Source organism: Gymnoscopelus microlampas, assembly GCF_963454915.1.
Source record: "Gymnoscopelus microlampas genome assembly, chromosome: 6".
Classification (NCBI taxonomy): Eukaryota; Metazoa; Chordata; class Actinopteri; order Myctophiformes; family Myctophidae; genus Gymnoscopelus; species Gymnoscopelus microlampas.
In genome coordinates this window covers 34,616,375-34,634,937 of record NC_139943.1, presented here as the reverse complement: position 1 = coordinate 34,634,937, position 18,563 = coordinate 34,616,375, and the positions used below count along the sequence as shown (strand labels likewise).

The 18,563-nt window shown below is 43.4% G+C and overlaps 1 protein-coding gene across 1 annotated transcript in view; it reads left to right on the top strand.

The window, feature by feature from the left end:
- LOC311047261 (serine/threonine-protein kinase BRSK2-like) overlaps positions 1-18,563 on the top strand; it is a gene marked incomplete at both ends in the record, with an annotated part of 303,040 nt that overhangs the window by 244,250 nt on the left and 40,227 nt on the right. Inside the window, 6 exon segments of the mRNA XM_084059917.1 lie at positions 2,250-2,396; positions 9,846-9,877; positions 10,574-10,738; positions 13,434-13,531; positions 17,176-17,326; positions 17,619-17,684. Coding sequence (XP_083916043.1) covers positions 2,250-2,396; positions 9,846-9,877; positions 10,574-10,738; positions 13,434-13,531; positions 17,176-17,326; positions 17,619-17,684 — 659 coding nt within the window.

Here is an 18,563-nt window from a genome sequence, read left to right as displayed (position 1 = left end):
ACCCTTGGGGGAACTGCTGGCTTATTTTATGCTCTGTCGTACGACTACAGCGTTTTCCCCCCGTAAATAGCCGATCTACAAACTAACAACGCGTCTTATGCCTGACTTGCTGTGAGCTTGTAGATCGGCTATTTTCGGCATCAGGCTTACACCGAACTAAAACTTGTTATTTCCCTGGGGGCAAGTGGTTAGTGCGCTAACCGGAACGCTCACCCCCATTCTTTTTTCGCTGACTGCTCGCCCCCAGCGGTTCTTGAACAGTATTCTTGTATTCGTTTTACTGAGGTTAAGGTTAGAAATAAGTTTAGGGTTAAGCATAGTTTTACTGAGGTTAAGTTTAGGGTTAAGCATAGTTTTACTGAGATTAAGTTTAGAGTTAGGCATAGTTTTACTGAGATTACGTTTAGAGTTAGGCATAGTTTTACTGAGATTAAGTTTAGAGTTAGGCATAGTTTTACTGAGGTTAAGTTTAGAGTTAGGCATAGTTTTACTGAGGTTATGTTTAGAGTTAGGCATAGTTTTACTGAGATTAAGTTTAGAGTTACTGTAGGCATAGTTTTACTGAGGTTAAGTTTAGAGTTAGGCATAGTTTTACTGAGATTAAGTTTAGAGTTAGGCATAGTTTTACTGAGATTAAGTTTAGAGTTAGGCATAGTTTTACTGAGATTAAGTTTAGAGTTAGGCATAGTTTTACTGAGATTAAGTTTAGAGTTAGGCATAGTTTTACTGAGATTAAGTTTAGAGTTAGGCATAGTTTTACTGAGGTTATGTTTAGAGTTAGGCATAGTTTTACTGAGGTTATGTTTAGGAATACCTGGTGGTGGTGTCCCTTTCCGAGGTCGGCGGATTTGACCCGGGGCGAGCGTGTTTTGGGATGAGCGTTCTTGTACTTCTTCTACTTTGTGATGTAAAAAAAAAATATTACGTCTTCCACAACTATCTCTCTGGGAGAGGACCATCTATCAGATGGTAGGAGACGCACGCACTCCCCGGCAGTTAGACCGCCCTCAGATCATCTGTTACACCGGCTCGCCCCCTTTCCTCTCCCCCTGCTTTTCTTTTTCTCTGGCTGTCTCGCTAGTCTCTTGTTCTCACTTTGTCTTCCTCTCTCTGCCTCTCCCGTCTCGTGGCGGAAGCTGCCATTTTGTCAAACGGCCACATCTGTGCGGTGTCAGCTCGGTTCTGATGAATGACTGTGATGTGTGAGCGCTGTAAAGAGAAAGCGAGGGTGGATGAGCTGGGTGGTTATAACTTATTAGGAACCACGTTTCTCGCTTTACTCACCATGTTTTATTTAGAGCCGTGGTTCTCAAACTTTTATGTCAAGGACCCCCAAATGAATATGTATTCATTTGGTTCCCCCATGAGAAAAGATTTTGTGCCAAGGACCCCCATACCCATACATGATTTTTGTTAAAATTATAAAAAAAAACACAAATCAATATATTAACAAGATTTTTTTGAAAATAGCTTTGTACTGTGGACTGTGTATAGGCTTAAAGTGGTTAAATGATTTTGATGCTACACTCTTAACTTATTTAGCTGGAACCGCCTCCGGGACCCGACTGTGAGATTCACTGAGTACAAGTTATCGGCCGAAGCGCTCTAATTTGAGCGTTATAAAGACTCAAGAGAGAACAAGATCACGCTTGTTATGCAGTGCGGGATGACGCTCTCAGAAAAGCCTGTTACAGTACATGCGTGCGTTGTTGAACCTCGTTATAGTTTTCATTTGTTGAAGGCTGCAACACTCATTTGATGCAAAACCTTTCCACCCGTGCCTATTCATCTCTCTGCCTTAAGGTCTTTACACACTCGGGGCATGACGAATAAACCAGTGTTTTGCATAAAAACATAGAGTATAGTTGATGACTCATTCATACAGATTGATGCCTTCATGTGCTGTGAAAAATGGACCTTGTTCTTTCGGAATGAGAATTGCATCACTTTTATCCTCACTTGTGCTTCCTTTGCCTCCCCTCTCTACGTCTCTCTCTCTCTCTCTCTCTCTCTCTCTCTCTCTCTCTCTCTCTCTCTCTCGCTCTCTCTCTCTCTCTCTCTCTCTCTCTCTCTCTCTCTCTCTCTCTCTCTCTCTCTCTCTCTCTCTCTCTCTCTCTCTCTCTCTCTTCCTCTCTCTTTCTGTTCCTCTCTCTCTATCTCTGTTTCTCGGTCTCCCTCTGTCTCCCTCTGGCGCTCTCTCTCTCTCTCTCTCTCTCTCTCTCTCTCTCTCTCTCTCTCTCTCTGTGCAGGGCGCTCTACCATTTGACGATGACAACCTGCGGAACCTGCTGGAGAAGGTGAAGCTGGGAGTGTTCCACATGCCTCACTTCATCCCTCCAGACTGCCAGAACCTGCTGCGCGGCATGATCGAAGTGGACGCCACCAAGCGCCTAACGGTGGGTTCACTGACCCCCCACTCCATGTGCTTTGACCACTTAAACCCTATATATGGTTGACCAGAGTCCCTCGGGGCTCTCTACTAGTAGTGTATTTTCTATTATTGTGGGGAAAATAGCAGATCGACAAGCTCACAACGCGTCGCGTTGCGACGCGTTGTGAGCTTGTCGATCTGCTATTTTTCAGCCAAAGTTTTCCCCACAATACAGATGCTGGGGTTTAAGTGGTTAACCACTATTATACATCCTCTGTACTCTTAGTGAAATGGATCTGATTCTGAGTTGCAACCTCATATCTCCATATTCAAACTTTTTGTGTTTTTTCGTAAATTAACGCCCTACTTGATCATACTATACATGTAGCGTCACACAAAAGCATCAAAAGTAGCAGATCTGCAAGCTTGAAACGCGGCGCGAATCGATTCGCGCTGAGCTTGTAGATCTGCTACTTTTGATGCTTTTGATTTTGAATCCTGAAAAGTAACAGTTTTGGACATAATATGAGGTTTTCACCCGACAGAGACGATATGGAATATTTCATCATCATGCAATGCTACTTGTAGTGATTGCAAACATCTTGGTAGCAGTGAAGTGTTGTAAGAGGTGATTTGTCACAGTTGTCGTTGAGTAACTCTCCAGCTATGTCCCGTCTGGGTAAAGGGAGAGAAATCCATTCTTTTGGGAATTGTCGCTGTCGGGTGGAAACCTTGTATGTCCAAAATGGTTACTCTTTAATGTGTTCCAATGAATCCAGTGAATTTATTATTTCGGCACAAACTCTTGTTAATACTTGTCATTAGTTCAATATTTATAAAACCCACAGACACACTTAATCACTTTCACTTAAACCTTTCAAAAGAAAAGTAAAAAATAGCCAATCTTCAATGTAGATCGGCTTTTTATCGTGACATTGTATTATGACGAAGTATGGCATTAATGTACAAAAAACCATAAAAATATGGAGATACGAGGTTTCTGCCCGACCGCACCAAAACGAGCGATAAGCTGGGCGAAGCCATAATGCCCTAAGGAGCGAGTGTGGTGCCAGAGATACACACTGGGCTAAAGTGGCTTAATCTCAACTCCACGTTGTTGCCAAGCCAGACATTTTCCTTGTGCTGTTTGTTTCCACAGCGTTTCACAAAATTGTGTTTGTGCTTCATCGCCCCAATTCCATTTGAGACCCCCAAACCCCCTCCCCCCCCACCCCCCACCCCCCACCCCCTCCACAACAAGTACATGGCCTGAATTCAACAGAGGTCCCGCTGTTTGAGTACTTTACGCGCTGCTACTCTGCTTTGATGCCAAGTCTTTTCATTTTCCACACACACCCCGATGAATGAATGATCACCTCGCCAAGGTGTTCAGAGGCAAGAGAGAGAACAAACAGGAGGTGTGGAGGAGGGCAACCGGGGTCAGGAAGAACAATGAACAGACAGAGAGAGAGAGAGAGAGAGAGAGAGAGAGAGAGAGAGAGAGAGAGAGAGAGAGAGAGAGAGAGAGATACTAGAAGTAAATAATGAAAGTGGTCAGTGGAGTCAAGGAGCGTGCGGTGCACACTGACATGTTGCCGCCCTTTGTTCTTGTATGATCATTTGCATCCCGTCTGTGCAAAGAGATACAGTCACGTTATCTACACACACACACACACACACACACACACACACACACACACACACACACACACACACACACACACACACACAGAGTCTGGTGACACTGTCCTTGAGCGTGTAATATAGTCTGTGTATACGCAAATGTCCCACTTCTCTACGCCACAGCCATCCATCACCTGTGTGTCCGGTATGGTCCTCTGCTGCACCTCCAAAGACCTCAGATAAAAGAAGAGGACGGAGCACAGAGCCTGAGACCATCATATAACAATAAATGTTTTTGTTGTGCATCGTCACTGGCTTTACTACATATGTAAATGAACACCTTGAACCCCAGCATCCTGGGGGGGGGGAGGGCATTAGCCAAAAATAGCCATGCAGACTTTCATTCCTATGTTTATAGGCAGGGATGTGAAGCATCCACAGGCGTCACTACTGGCTTGGAACATCACCATTATCTTCATAGCTACAGTATGTGTGCACATGTCATCCCCTGAGAAACATCCTACAGCCTCCAGCACTGTCCTAAACATAGAGGTCACACACCGAGCGAGAGACCACTGCTTTCCCTCTCTCTCTCTCTCTCTCTCTCTCTCTCTCTCTCTCTCTCTCTCTCTCTCTCTCTCTCTCTCTCTCTCTCTCTCTCTCTCTCGCATACATATTGTTGCTGTCGGGCAGAAACCTCTTCATCTCCATATTCTAACTTTTTGTGTTTTTTAATGTCCTACTTGAATATTCTACACTACAGCATCACACAAAAGCATCAAAAGTAGCAGACTACAAGCTCGAAACACGACTTGTAGATCTGCTACTTTTGAATTTGAATCCTGAAAAGTAACAGTTTTGGACCGAGATGATATAACATAAAACAAGCCACAACATTACGTACACAGTATAATAATCTAAAGAGACAACCCATTTAATAACAAACATCCAAACAGCGATGACAATGAAAATATTAGTGAATAACAAACAATGAGAGAATGATACAGTAGCTAGTGATATGCAGCAGTTAGTGAGTTTCATTTAGACAGATGTGCCCGGCTCTTCTGTCCACTGGCTGTCCTTCAATTGATGACTATAACTCCACACATGTTGTGTGTCCCCCTCTCTCTCTCACTCTTGTCTCTTGTCCTCTGTTCCTCACACCTCACGTCTCTGCTTGTCTTTAGCTGTGATGGTGTAGTCAGAGGGGACATGGAGCTGAGGGGTGTTAAATTGTGACATATAGCAGATTGTCTAATGGACCCAACAGTGCAGTCAGTGCAGACGAGTGGAACAGCCACTGTGCGTGCACGGTGCGCGCGCGTGTGTCAGAATCCATCACAGTGAACCGCGGGTGTGAGAAATTGTTCACTAGGAGGGCAGAATCTAGTTAATTGAACCAATATTTTCATGTCTGATGATACGCAATTAGACGCACTAATTATTGTCCGTATGTGCCTAGCTACACAACTTAATACCCACTTTCACCGTCTCTCAGATAGATTACACACGCACACACACACGACTAGATAGGCTATTTTGGGCCGTGCAACAGTATCGCACGACTAAGTATAAATCAAGCCTAAATCTAACGATTTTTATAACAATAAAACAACAATTTCTCTTGTGTGTGGACCAGGTAAATTGTCCTCACGATGTCTATTGCTCAAATTCCACCATTCGAGACATCCTCGCAAGTATAATACAATTAAGTACACACACACACACACACGTGCACGCGCGTTACAACAGTGCCGTGTTTTTGGGACGGCACGTAGCAGAGCTTAGTGGGGGCTTAGTCCAGTAAAACCCTCTTTCATTCGCTGTCTTAGTGTCAGGGTGGCTGAAGGCTATTGGGCGGGCCACCACGTCTCAGACTGTCACTGTTCAAATGAACACCCAGACAGGAAGGTCTGCCTCCTCGTGATCCCTGACTAATGAAGAGGATTGGCTGGCTTATTACATTAAAGAGCAGTTCATCATACCGGAGAGTGTAGATGGATAATAATGATACCCTCAGGACAGCACAGAGAATGTATGTCTGCCTGCCGTCGCTTCGTGCCGCGTTTAGAGCTTGTAGATCTGCTACTTTTGAGGCTTTTGTGACACTGTAGTATGAAGTAGGGTGTTAATTTACGAAAAATATGGAGATAAGAGGTTTATGAAAATCATCAAAATCATGAAATCATCAAAAGCTCATAACCTCATGAACAGAGCCAAGAACCTTCTGGCCTGCCCGACAGCAACGATATCACAATACACACCAGAGACCAGAGCCTTCACATCCTACTGTAAAATAGAGACATCTCTGTCCACCTGTCCGCCTGTCTTCTCCTCAGTGGGTTGACCACTCAATCTGAAATCTCCATATTCTAAAGTATTTAGATTAGTCAGGGCTTTATACTTGGTCCACTCCTTATTCCCTCTACGCCAAATCTAGATCTAATCTAAATCTAGAAGAATCTATGTGAGCATGTAGATCTGCTATTTTCTCCGATCGTTCAATTATTAAGACATAATAATTGGGATGCTATAGGCAGGGTTTAAGTGGTTAAAGGTGCCACAAACAAGTTATTTGAGGAGCAATTTCTGGTCCCTTAAATAACTTTGACCAAAAAAGCACCATATGAGGAACACAAAGATTCATTCACTAAACAAAATGGTTCTTCGAGGTGATGGTTCTTCATGGAACCATATGGCCTTTTACCGAACCATTTAAGAACTGATGTGTGCAGAGAGACAGAGGGAGGGTCAGTGAAGGACATTGAGGGGTGACAGCCATCAGTGTCACCCAGTAACAGTGCTCACAGCAGGTCCCCATCGCCCTGCCCTCCCTGAGGGCTCTGCCTGCTCTGATGGACTGCCATATGCTTCACACTTCACACACACACACACACACACACACACACACACACACACACACACACACACACACACACACACACACACACACACACACACACACACACATCGTGGCTGCCGGATAGAAACCTTGTATGTCCAAAACCAGAACTTTTCAGAAAATAGGGAAAGGTACCAGTGTTCCAATGGATCCAGTTAGTTATTATATTTGCAGTAGTCACAAGCTCTTGTTGATACTTTTCATTGGTATTTATAAAACGCACTTAACCACTTTCACTTTCAAAATGGTTAAAGAATAGCAGAAATTGCAGAGCTCACATTGCCAGTGATCACCCTCCCCTGTGCCAATGTTGGCACACGTACTTAAGGTTGCCTACCCTGTAGGGCATCGATTTATGGAAAAACATCCAAAATTGAAATGTGGTGAAGTTTTTCACCTGACAGAGATGATATATTTGAACACACATTTTTTTAGAACAGATACACTCGCACAGACAAATGTCCTGGGTCAAACGAATCGAATACACACACCCCACACGCAGCCAATCCAATACCATTGCAGTACTCCCCTCTGTTAAGTGAGAGCAGCTGGTGCCTGTACTGTGCGATTGACTGACCGACTGATGCGATAGCGCATTTTGAACCCCATCACTCTCCGGCCTCTGTGTGTGTGTGTGTGTGTGTGTGTGTGTGTGAGTGATATTGGTCTCTGGTCTGTTGCCTCCAGGACTTGAATAACACAGGGACAGAGGAGGTCACGCACAGTCTTTGATCTGACAGGCAGAGTGTTTTATATCAATACCATAATCCAGTAACAAAAAAACGCATGGGTTCCCGAGGCTAATAATCCAGTGGTTCTCAAACATTTTTATTTTGCTTCAGTAGTACCTCCTAATTCCTGACTTCTAAATCCGAGTAACCCCTTTACCCACTTGTTGCTTAGAAAACTCGCAAGAGAGAACATTAGCTTGCAGACGATGCTATGAATGAATGATAGTCCTCCTTTTGAACATGAAAGAGTTGCAGTTTAGTGCCTCCGGAGCAGATTTATTTTAAACTGTGGCCATGGCCAATGTGTGAACAAGTATTTTGCTTTCTACAACAGCCGTGCTAGTCGAATTTTTTTATATCATTTGGTTTAACTCTTTACAGATCAGCAGGTTCACACAAACTAAAGTTTGCCGATATAATGTAGAATAGACACTGGAGCAATTGAAGCCTCTTTTATTAAGGTGCTGAGTACAACGCCTGATGTTTCGATGCTACTGCATTTTCCTCGGAGTCGCCTTAATCCATTTCTTTGGCTATTCAAAAATAGCAGATATACAAGCTCATAGCGTGGCACAGAGTGCCACAGATTTGCAGGCTGACGACACATCGCAGCGTGACGCGTTGCGCGTGACGCGTTACTCTACTTGTGGGGACATTTGAGTACGCACGCACACACGCACGCACGCACGCACGCACGCACGCACGCACGCACGCACGCACGCACGCACGCACGCACGCACCTCATACTGTATGTCCAAAACTGTTACTTTTCAGCACAATGGTGAAGAAGTAACCTGTGTTCCAATGGGGCTGATGTATTTAGTCACAATTGCTTTTCATTGGTTCAATATTTATCAAAACCCACAGACTACTTTAATTTTCCACAGACTTTTGTTTTTAAAAAATAGCAAGAAATTGCAGATCTACAAGCTTAGGTAGATCTGCTATTTTTGCTACTTTTGTGTGACACAAAGTAGTATTCAAAATGTAGCAAAAGTAGCAGATCTGCTACTTTGGACGCTTTTGTGTGACGCTGCGGTATGATCAAGTAAGGCGTTGATTAATTTACGAAAAAACACAAAGTTAGAATACAGAGATAAGAGGTTTCTATCTCTCCCTCTCTCTCTCTCCCTCTCTTTCTCTCACACATGTCGAACAAGGATCAGGGCAGCAGTGTATTAATAAGGCAGATGGCAACAAACGGCAAGGTCTGAGAGAAATGGAGACTTGAGAGTAGAGAGAGAGAGAGAAGGGGGGGGGGGGGGTTAAGAGATAAATTGAATGAGGACGACAAAGATAGAAGTCCCTTTAAACCTAATCTGCACTCTGTTGAATAATAACACGTCACGTCTTTACAGCTGAAAGATCTGTTGCCTTCATCAAGCGACATCGAGCCCTCCGACAGAACGTGTGAATTAGTCTTTAGACCAGGCGGTTTGGCATCGGTCAGGCCAGTGTCTGTGTGTGAGAGAGATACTGTATGATTCCTCTCTGTATGCAGCTCAATAGTGTATCTGTCTCTCTTTCTGTTAACCCATTTTGCTATTCAAAAATAGCAGATCTGCAAGCTCATAGCGCGGCACTCGGAATAGACTTCTAGATCTGCTATTTTTTTAAAGAATTATGAAAATTTGTGAAAATCTTTGAATATAATTTTTTAAAGCAAACTTTTGTAAAATATTTTGTTCCAGGGACCTCCCAGGAGCAAAGATTTGAGTTACAAATGTTCGCTTTAAAAATATATATATTCAAAGATTTGCACACATTTTCACAAATTTGAAAAAATAGCAGATCTACGAGCTTGGTGCTGCACTTGGTGCCGTGCTTTATGAGCTTGTATATCTGTTACTTTTGGTTATAGCTCAAGGGGTTTAAGTTGCTGACCTGTCTGTCTATCTGTCTGTCTGTCTGTCTCAGCCCTCTGTAACATTTCTCCCTCTGCTTTGGACATACACTGAAGCACGATTGCACTGGCTGTTTTCTGTCCGTGAGGGAAAAAATGGATTTGACCTTCCCTTTCTGCCTTCATGTGTTTATAGCTTACAATTCTATTCTACGAAGTGACTTTGAAATCTCTATCGGTGTTGATTGAGATGATTGTGTTTGTGTGTGTGTGTTTGTGTGCAGCCCTTTGCCAGACTGGCGTGATGATCACGATTTGCGTGTTAACAGAAGCCGTCCTAACCGTTTGCCCTTACTTGTCTCTTGTGTTTTACAGTTAGATCAAATCCAGAAGCACACATGGTACATGTAAGTATACTGCTTTGACTTATCTGTTCACCCCCCACCCCCCCCCTGCTGGGGGATAGCTATACAGCTACATGATGAATGAGCACAGGCTCTGCACACTAGAGAACGATTTGAGGAGGGCATTATCTCCACTCTGGGGGGATGTTTGGGCTAAATTGCCAGTGGCAGGAAGAAGTACTCAGACTTTATACTTATGTAAAAAAAAAAGTAGCAATGCCGCAATATAAAAATGCTCTGTTACAAGTAAACGTCCTGCGTTCACACAGTTTTACTTGAATAACAGTTTTAAAGTGTCGGTATCAAAATATACTTAAAGGTACCCAAAGTGAAAGTACAAACGTTTCTCACAATTGAGACTTTTTCCAAAAATACTCAATCTACGTGCTCACAACGTTGTAAGCTTGTGGATCAGCTGTTTTTGAATAGACAAAGTTGGGCCTAATTGGTCAATGTGTGTTGTGTAATAATAATCTAAATGTTCAAAGTAACTAGTAAAGTTTTCAAATAATAGTATTGGAGTAAAACGTACAATATTTTCCTCTAAGATGTAGTGGAGTAGAAGTATGCAGCATACAAACTTGACATACTTAAAATTGTACTTTGGTACAGTGATTGAATGAATGTACTTCCAGTAGTAACCCTCCAGTACTACAGTTTGCTTATGCTGTGTTGTTCCCTTGCATGGTGTTCTGTCAGAGCGGGTAAGAACGAGCCTGAGCCGGAGCAGCCCGTACCCAGGAAGGTGACCATCCGCAGCCTGCCGTCAGCCGACGACATCGACCCGGACGTGCTGGACAGCATGCACTCCCTGGGCTGCTTCAGAGACAAGAACAAACTGCTCAAAGACCTGCTGAATGATGAGTGAGTGGAGGAGGGAGGGAGGGAGGGAGGGAGGGAGGAGGGAATAATAATATCTCAAATTTTAATAGCGACGCTTACATGGGGGGGACAAAATAAAATCTACTTTATTAAGAAAAGGCTAAGACTATGGAACGAAATCAATAAAAACACTGGAATGTGTGTCGTGGGTTCGAGTCCCGTTCCCGACAACCTTTCCTGTGTGTCACTCCCAATTTCTCTCTCCCCATTTCCTGTCAGTCTGCTGTACGTGGGTGGGTGGGTGGATGGATGGGTGGTGGATGGAACAAGGGGTACAAAAAAAGGAGAAGAACCTGAACAGGACAGGAGAGAGTGAGGTCTAAATTTGGTAGAAACGGAGAGCGAGAGAGAGACAGAGAGGGACAGACAGACAGACAGAGACAGAGAGAGAGAGAGACACACACAGAGAGAGAGACAGAGAGAGATAGACAGACAGAGAGAGAGAGAGAGAGACAGACAGAGAGGGGGGCAGTAATGAACAGTCTAATGCCCAAAGATAAAATGAAGAAGCGGGGAAAGCGAGGCAGAGAGGCATTGAAGAAGGGGTTTATGACATCTCTCTCTCTGCCAGCCAGTGGGGCTTGTCTGGGGCTCTTATGAAATGCTTTGGAAGCTGTCACATCTCATGTCAGAAGCCATACATCACTCCTCTGTTATCACACTCTTCTGCTACACCGCTTGCCACTCAATAGATTTCCCCCTCTAAACCTATCCTTGTTGCTTCTGCCAAAAACACGCTCCTGGGTCTGTTAGGCGCATGTGCGTGCGTGCGTGCGTGCGTGCGTGTGCGTTTGTGCGTGCGTGCGTGTGTGTAAGTACAAGTAAGGTACGATACTTGAGGGCCAAATGTCCCCACAAGTATACAAGTATATGCCTAGTAGAATTTGAGAAATAGACATTGTGAGGACAATTTTCCTGGTTCTCACAAGAGAAATAGAATAAAACAATTGTTTAAAGTTAAAGCTCTATTATGTAATGTATTAGTAAATAAAATGGTAGAGTATGTTAGTACAATATAACTTACATAACATACAATTGGGCTGGTTGTATTTGGTCTTCCTGCTGTTCTATTGAGATATTTGGATCCTGTCCAGCCTTTGACACAATACTGCTTCTGGTTTGACACAAACTTTGCAAAGTGTCCAGAAATGCCACGCTCACCAGTCCTCGGACGATGCAGAGAGATAAAGAAAAAACAAACAGTGTTTCCGACAGATACCATTGCCTTCTTCAGGGTATACCCATGTAATTAAACTCGGGTTTTACGATTAGAGTTACAAATGGCACCCAAAAAAAATGGTGAATATGGCATTTATAAAATGACTATCCCAAATGTTCAATGTCCTCACAAATATTGTAATACAAACGTGTGTGTGTGTGTGTGTGTGTGTGTGTGTGTGTGCATATCTTTCTCAATCCACTCCCCCCCCCCCACTTCGTCCTCACGGGAACAGCCAGTAATAGTGCAGGATATAGCGGGAGGAAATTTGTCTGTGCCGTATCTCCCAACCTCCGGTTGATTTTAGCTGAAGTTGCAGGTCCTCCGGAGTCTCCCGTTCTACCCCCACCCCCCCCCCCCCCCCTCCCCCTCCCCCTGCTCCCCGCCACTTTCCAATCTGTCTTTGCTATGGAGGTCGAATCTCCGGGTTGGACTACAGCGGTGGGGAGGGGGTGCCGGGGCGGTCCACACCGGAACTGAGTTAATAAAGCATCGAAATCAAATAAAAAAAAAACGTTTTCAGATGTACATGACGACGTTTGAGAACCACTTGTCCAGAGGCTAAAGATCTCCTTCCCTTTTTAGAGAGAGAGAGAGAGAGAGAGGGGGGGGGAAACATATATTTTGATACTTTCATAAAGTTGATAGCAGTCACTATAGTGGAGATGAGCCTTGTCCTAAAAAGAACTGTTATATGCTCAGTATCTCATGATGACTTTAATGATCTGTATAATAAAAACTTTGTTTTAACGAGAGAAGCAATTTAGCAGCTCTCTTACAATGAATGATTAAAGGTCATGAATCATTGCTTCGTGCGCGCGTGCGTGTGTGTGAGTGCTTGCGCGTTTTTTTTTTACCCAGATAGAAGTATGAATGGCGCTTAATTGGTTAATGTACATTTTGTAATAATAATCTTAATCTGCAACATAATTTGTTACTGAAGTTTTTACTCTGATGTGTAGTGTGGTGTAGAGCAGAAAATGGAAATACTGCAATAAAGGAAAAAGTACCTTGTAAATGTACTGTGCGTGTGCGTGCGTTTAATGAATTATTTAATAGCAGATCTACAAGCTCAAAGCACGTCGCATTGCGACGTGTTTTGTAAATTGGCTCTTTTTGGTGGAGAGATTTTGGTGTAGACAGAAAAAAGCGGTCCGAGTACAGTTGTAAGACTAGGGGGTTTAAGTGGTTAACCATTTAAACCCCAGCATTCGGATTGTGGGGATAGCTTTCGCAGCAGATCGACAAGCTCACAACGTGTGAAAGCTAAAGCTTTCCCTACAATAACAAAAAACACTGAAAAGACATAGTATAGATCCCTGAGGGACTCCGGTCAACCATAACATAGGGTTGAAGTGGTTGAGCTGCATGGTCTGCATGTCTGGTCTGTTCCTCTCGTTGGTCTCTTGTCTGCATGGTCTCATGTCTGGTCTGTTCCTCTCGTTGGTCTCTTTGCAGTGACAACCAGGAGAAGATGATCTACTTCCTGTTACTGGACCGTAAGGAGCGCTACCCCAGCCAGGAGGACCAGAACCTGCCCCCGCGCAACGAAGTCGGTGAGGCACTCCATCACACATATAGAGCACACTAACCCTAACCCTAACCCCAGCCAGGAGGACCAGAACCTGCCCCCTACAAAACGAAGTCGGTGAGGCACACAGCCACTGGCTGGATGTATAGGCACTGGTGTCTCCTATGTCTCTTTCTTGACTATGAAGGGTTAATGTTGCGTTCACATTGGAATCGAGTCGTCTCTGTCGGGTGGAAACCTCATTATGTCCAAAACTGTTACTTTTCAGGATTCAAAATGAACCCATTAAGACCTGAAGCCGATTCGACGTCTTGTCTTCTAATGTCTTCTAAATCCCAACAGTATTCTGAAAAATGTACGTTTCTATAATCAGTGGTGCTCAAATTTTTCATGTCAAGGACCCCCAAAATGATATGTATTTGGCCGCCGACCCCCATCTCAAAATATTTTGTTCCAGGGACCCCCCAGAGACAAAGAATAGAGTTAAAAATGTTCGCTTTAAACAATATATATTCAAAGATTTGCACACATTTGCGCAATTTTTCAAAAATAGCAGATCTACAAGCTCGTTGCGCGGCACTCGTTGCGCGGCACTCGTTGCTGAAAAATGTACGTTTCTATAATCAGTGGTGCTCAAATTTTTCATGTCAAGGACATGAAAAATAGTAGATCTGCTATTTTTGAATATCCAAAGTATAAAATAATGTTTTTTAGCTCAAATAAAAAAATGGCACAGATGCGTTCCAGTTCTTAATGGGTTAATAAAAAAAATAGCGAAAGTAGCAGATTGACGAGCATCTGCTACTTTTGATGCTTTTGTGTGGCGCTGCAGTTTGATCAAGTAGGGCGTTGGTTTATGAAAACAAGTTTCAGAATATGGAGATAAGAGGTTTCTGCCCGACAGCAACGATCTACAAAAGCTACAAAGTTATGCAGCTCATTTGTCGGCGAGTCGCTGCTGAAGTGTTGATCAACACACTTGTCGGTGTCAAATATGCGTCTGATGACTATTATTTACATAATTATTATGTGTTATCATTCAAATCTTTGTGCGTTGTCAATTATTTGGGGGCCCGCTTGCAATAGCCCACTGGCGTGTGTGTAGTAATGTGCTAGGTTATTTCTCCTGTTTTGTGTAGTAATAACCTGGGAGGATATTTCTCCCCTCTTGAAGGAATTGGATCAGCTCCAGTAGACAGCGGCTTGTGGCTCTCCAGTTTGAAATAGCTCCCTGTTTACAGGAACGAGTGGAGCGCCTCAATTAAATGTGGAGGGCTCTTAGGGTTTCAATAGGCTAGAGATTTCCCTCCAAAAACATTGTGTGCTGTTATGCAGCTGCCTCCATTCAGAGCACGCAGCGCTTTCCCACACAACAACCTGAAGTACTCAGATGTTTTCTTTGAACCGTTGAGACCTAAATCAGTAGTTTTCACACTTTCAAGATGTTTCCAAAAATGTAAAAAAAAAAGAAAGCTTGCAGCGTGGCACGAAGTGACGCGCTATGAGCTTGTATATCTGCTATTTTTTTAATAGCCAATGCTAAAAAAAAATCAATTGACACAGATGCTTTCCCGGTTTGAATGACTTAAAGGGATATTTCACTTTCAAACGGGTTTGGGGTAATTTTATCGTCTACTCAGGCTTTGGTGAGCACCACAGACAGTTTTTAAATTGCTTGATTCCGTATTTAGATATTCATTTTATCAGACATGCCCCCTTCCTATATAAACTTGGTGACTCTGGCATTGGCCTTCTAATGCATGAGGGGCATTACTTTTTTCATTTATTTTTTCTTTGGTAAAAAAAGAAAGACGGCCCCTCACGTATTAGAAGGACTGTATCAGTCACCAGAACCAAGGACGTGTGTTTTCAATGCATCTAACGTGGCTAAAATGTTTCGAAAATGGCAGACCTGCAAGCTCACAAGCTGTGAGCTTGTAGATCGGCTAACTGTGTTGATAGATGAAGTAGAAAATAGAGCTTAATTGGTTAATGATCTGCAAAGTAACTAGTAACAAAAGCTGTTGGTGGAGAGACAAGCCCCTGGCACAAAACATTTTCAGATGGGGATCCAGGGCCAAATACATATTCATTAGACATGAAAAAAGTAACCACTGAGGTAGAAAGAACACTGTGTGAAAATGTGTGCTTGCAATTTCTTTTTATCTGTGTTTGAACAAGTACACCCTGCCCCCTCCCGCCCAGCCCCTCAGTAAATACAAAACCGAGGCAATTAGTCCGACACCCAGAGGGCAAACATTATTTATTCAATCATCACTGAATGTCAACGGTATCATGGACTAAAGATTGACTTAAGATCACAGTAACATGCGTGTGCATAAGTGTGAACACGCACGCACGCACGCACGCACACACGCACGGACGCACGCGTTGTTTCAATTTCGTTTTTATTGTAAATTCACTCTTCATCAAGAGTGTCACAGACAGAGAAGTAGTGAAAATAGCTCATCTACATCTACATCATGGTAGATCTGCTAGTTTCACTATATTATAATGTTTTTTTAAATGATTATGAATGAAAAAAGGGATGGTTTTGGACATAAAATGTTTACACCTAACAGCAACGATATATAACATACTGTATATGGCGCAATTAAAGCTAACAGCCAGCTTTAATTGCAGAGGTAGCACCAGTAATAAACTCAACTTTCACAGCAAAACGATAGGCGAGTCATTTCTAATATCACTGTGAACACTACTAATGGTGTAAAATAACTGCAGTTATTTAGGGTTAAATACTCCTAACAGTGCAACTGAACATGAATAACAAGAAACAAACAACACAAAATGTGTTCATGGTCTCTTAAAGCATGCTGTGAGGTATAGAGGCAGGACAGGCTATTTAATATTCTCCTATTAGCCAGTCCAGAACCACCACTAGTGGGCACAGTCTAGTAGATGTTGAGAGGGGTGAGGCTTCTCCTCAATATCAAAGCAATTTTAAAACATTTTTTGAATTGTTTCAATTCATTATTTTGTTGTTAAATTGTTTGGTTATATTTTTCTATGTTGAGCTGTCCATGGTGCTGATAGTGCGTAACGCATTCAAGCTGAGGCCTGAACATATGAAACGTAACCACAACCATGAGAAGTCCATGTTTACAGTTGTTTAAGCTATAGGCTATTTGTGCTAATAATGCAGATGATGTGTTATTATGGATCCCACTTCAGTTCTAGGCAAAACCAGATGTGGCCAGTAGTCGCTGTGATTGACAGTTCTCGTTTTTGCAACTATGCCTAAACCTAACCTTAACCCTAACCCTAACCTCAGTAAACTATGCTTGCCAGGGAGCCAATCAGACAGGTACTGTAAGGCGGGTCTATATCCTATAACGTTGGTGAGATTCATAGTCACGCGTAGAGCGTGATGTTTGAGCACAGAAATGGCTGATGCGCTGCAGGTGTCAATAAACACTTCTTTCGAGCGCTCTGGGCATGATAATCCAAAGCACTCCTCCACTCGTGGACAGTCACGGCCCCCAATAAGGATCCAAACTATCATTAATTTAGCTGGAGACCCCCATGGAACCCCCTTCAGGGACCTCCCAAGACCCCACTTAGAGAACCACTGCTTTAGGCAGCCCAGCTGGCTGTGTTTTGACTGTGAGGTGGTGTGTTGATTGTACCCTGTGTGTGTACCCCCTGCAGACCCTCCTAGGAAGCGTGTGGACTCCCCCATGCTGAACCGCCACGGCAAGAGGAGACCGGAGCGCAAGTCCATGGAGGTGTTGAGCGTGACGGACGGAGGGTCCCCTGTGCCTGCACGCAGGGCCATCGACATGACACAACACGGACAGAGGTACGCTATAACACTGACCATATAGGGCTTTGCTCTGCAACAGGGAACATGGGATTAAACACAGTTTCCAATTAGTGTATTGCACACTGTGCAGGTGTGTGTTGTGTGTGTATGTATGCGTCAGAGAGAGAGAGAGAGAGAGAGAGAGAGAGAGAGAGAGAGAGAGAGAGAGTGTGAGAGTGTGTTAGGCTTGCAGCAGCCCAGTGTCTGTCCAGCAGGACTGTGTCAGCTCTGGTCAGAAGCGCACACACACACTGACTCTGGGCTCACTGTGTCTCTTGTCTCACTGTAGTAAATCAGTTTACAGTAACGCCTTGGATATTCCTGACGGCAACACAAAATACAGCAAAGGAGAAAGGTATTCATATTCAACACCCCCCCCTCCCAACATGCAGCCAAACCCACATGTCAAGGAATAGACAGCTTTATGTAGACCAGTGGTTCTCAAAGTGGGGTCCAGGGACCTCTCAGGGTTCCTTGAGGGGTGTCCCTTACAGGTCTGTAACTCTGAGAGTGTACAAATGGAACACATGGGACACAGACACATTCGGTTCCATTTGTACACTTAGTTACACTGAGTTATGGGAAGTCCTTGAAATTAAAAAAGTTTGAGAACCACTGATAGACAATGAAATATGTTCCCCATGCACAGACATAAGAAACCTGCAACAAAGTGATTAGTGAGCTCGATCTCTTGAGAGGGTCTAGTCATGTTACTGTTTCTGTATTACAGCTTTACTTTTTTCTCTGCAAAAACGTTTGGCATGCTCTCTATCTCTGCCATACTTTCACCTGCTAAGCTTTGCTCAGACTTCAAAATGGTAGTCAGGAATAGCTGGGACCTTTTGATGAATAAATACAAACTTTTTTACTTTTTGAAATTTGTAAGAAAAAAAAAGGATTCAGTCTATAACATTTGGCTCATGTTCATCTGCCACAACAACGCCGTTAAGGAGTGGATGACGTAACGTTTTTACATTGCACCTCCGGTGTCTGACGTCAAGAGCAGTTTGTCCCAAACAACGGGTGATGACCCTTTCTTAATCCATTCAATCCGGGAACACATCTGTGTCATTTTAGATGTATTTGGCTATTCAAAAATAGCAGATCTACAATAGCAGATCTTCAAGCTCTCCAGAGTGCTGTGCTATGAGCTTGTAGATCTGCTATTTTGTTTTCTAATCGTGAAAATGTGTGCAAATCTTTGAATATATATTTTTTAAAGCGAACACTTGTA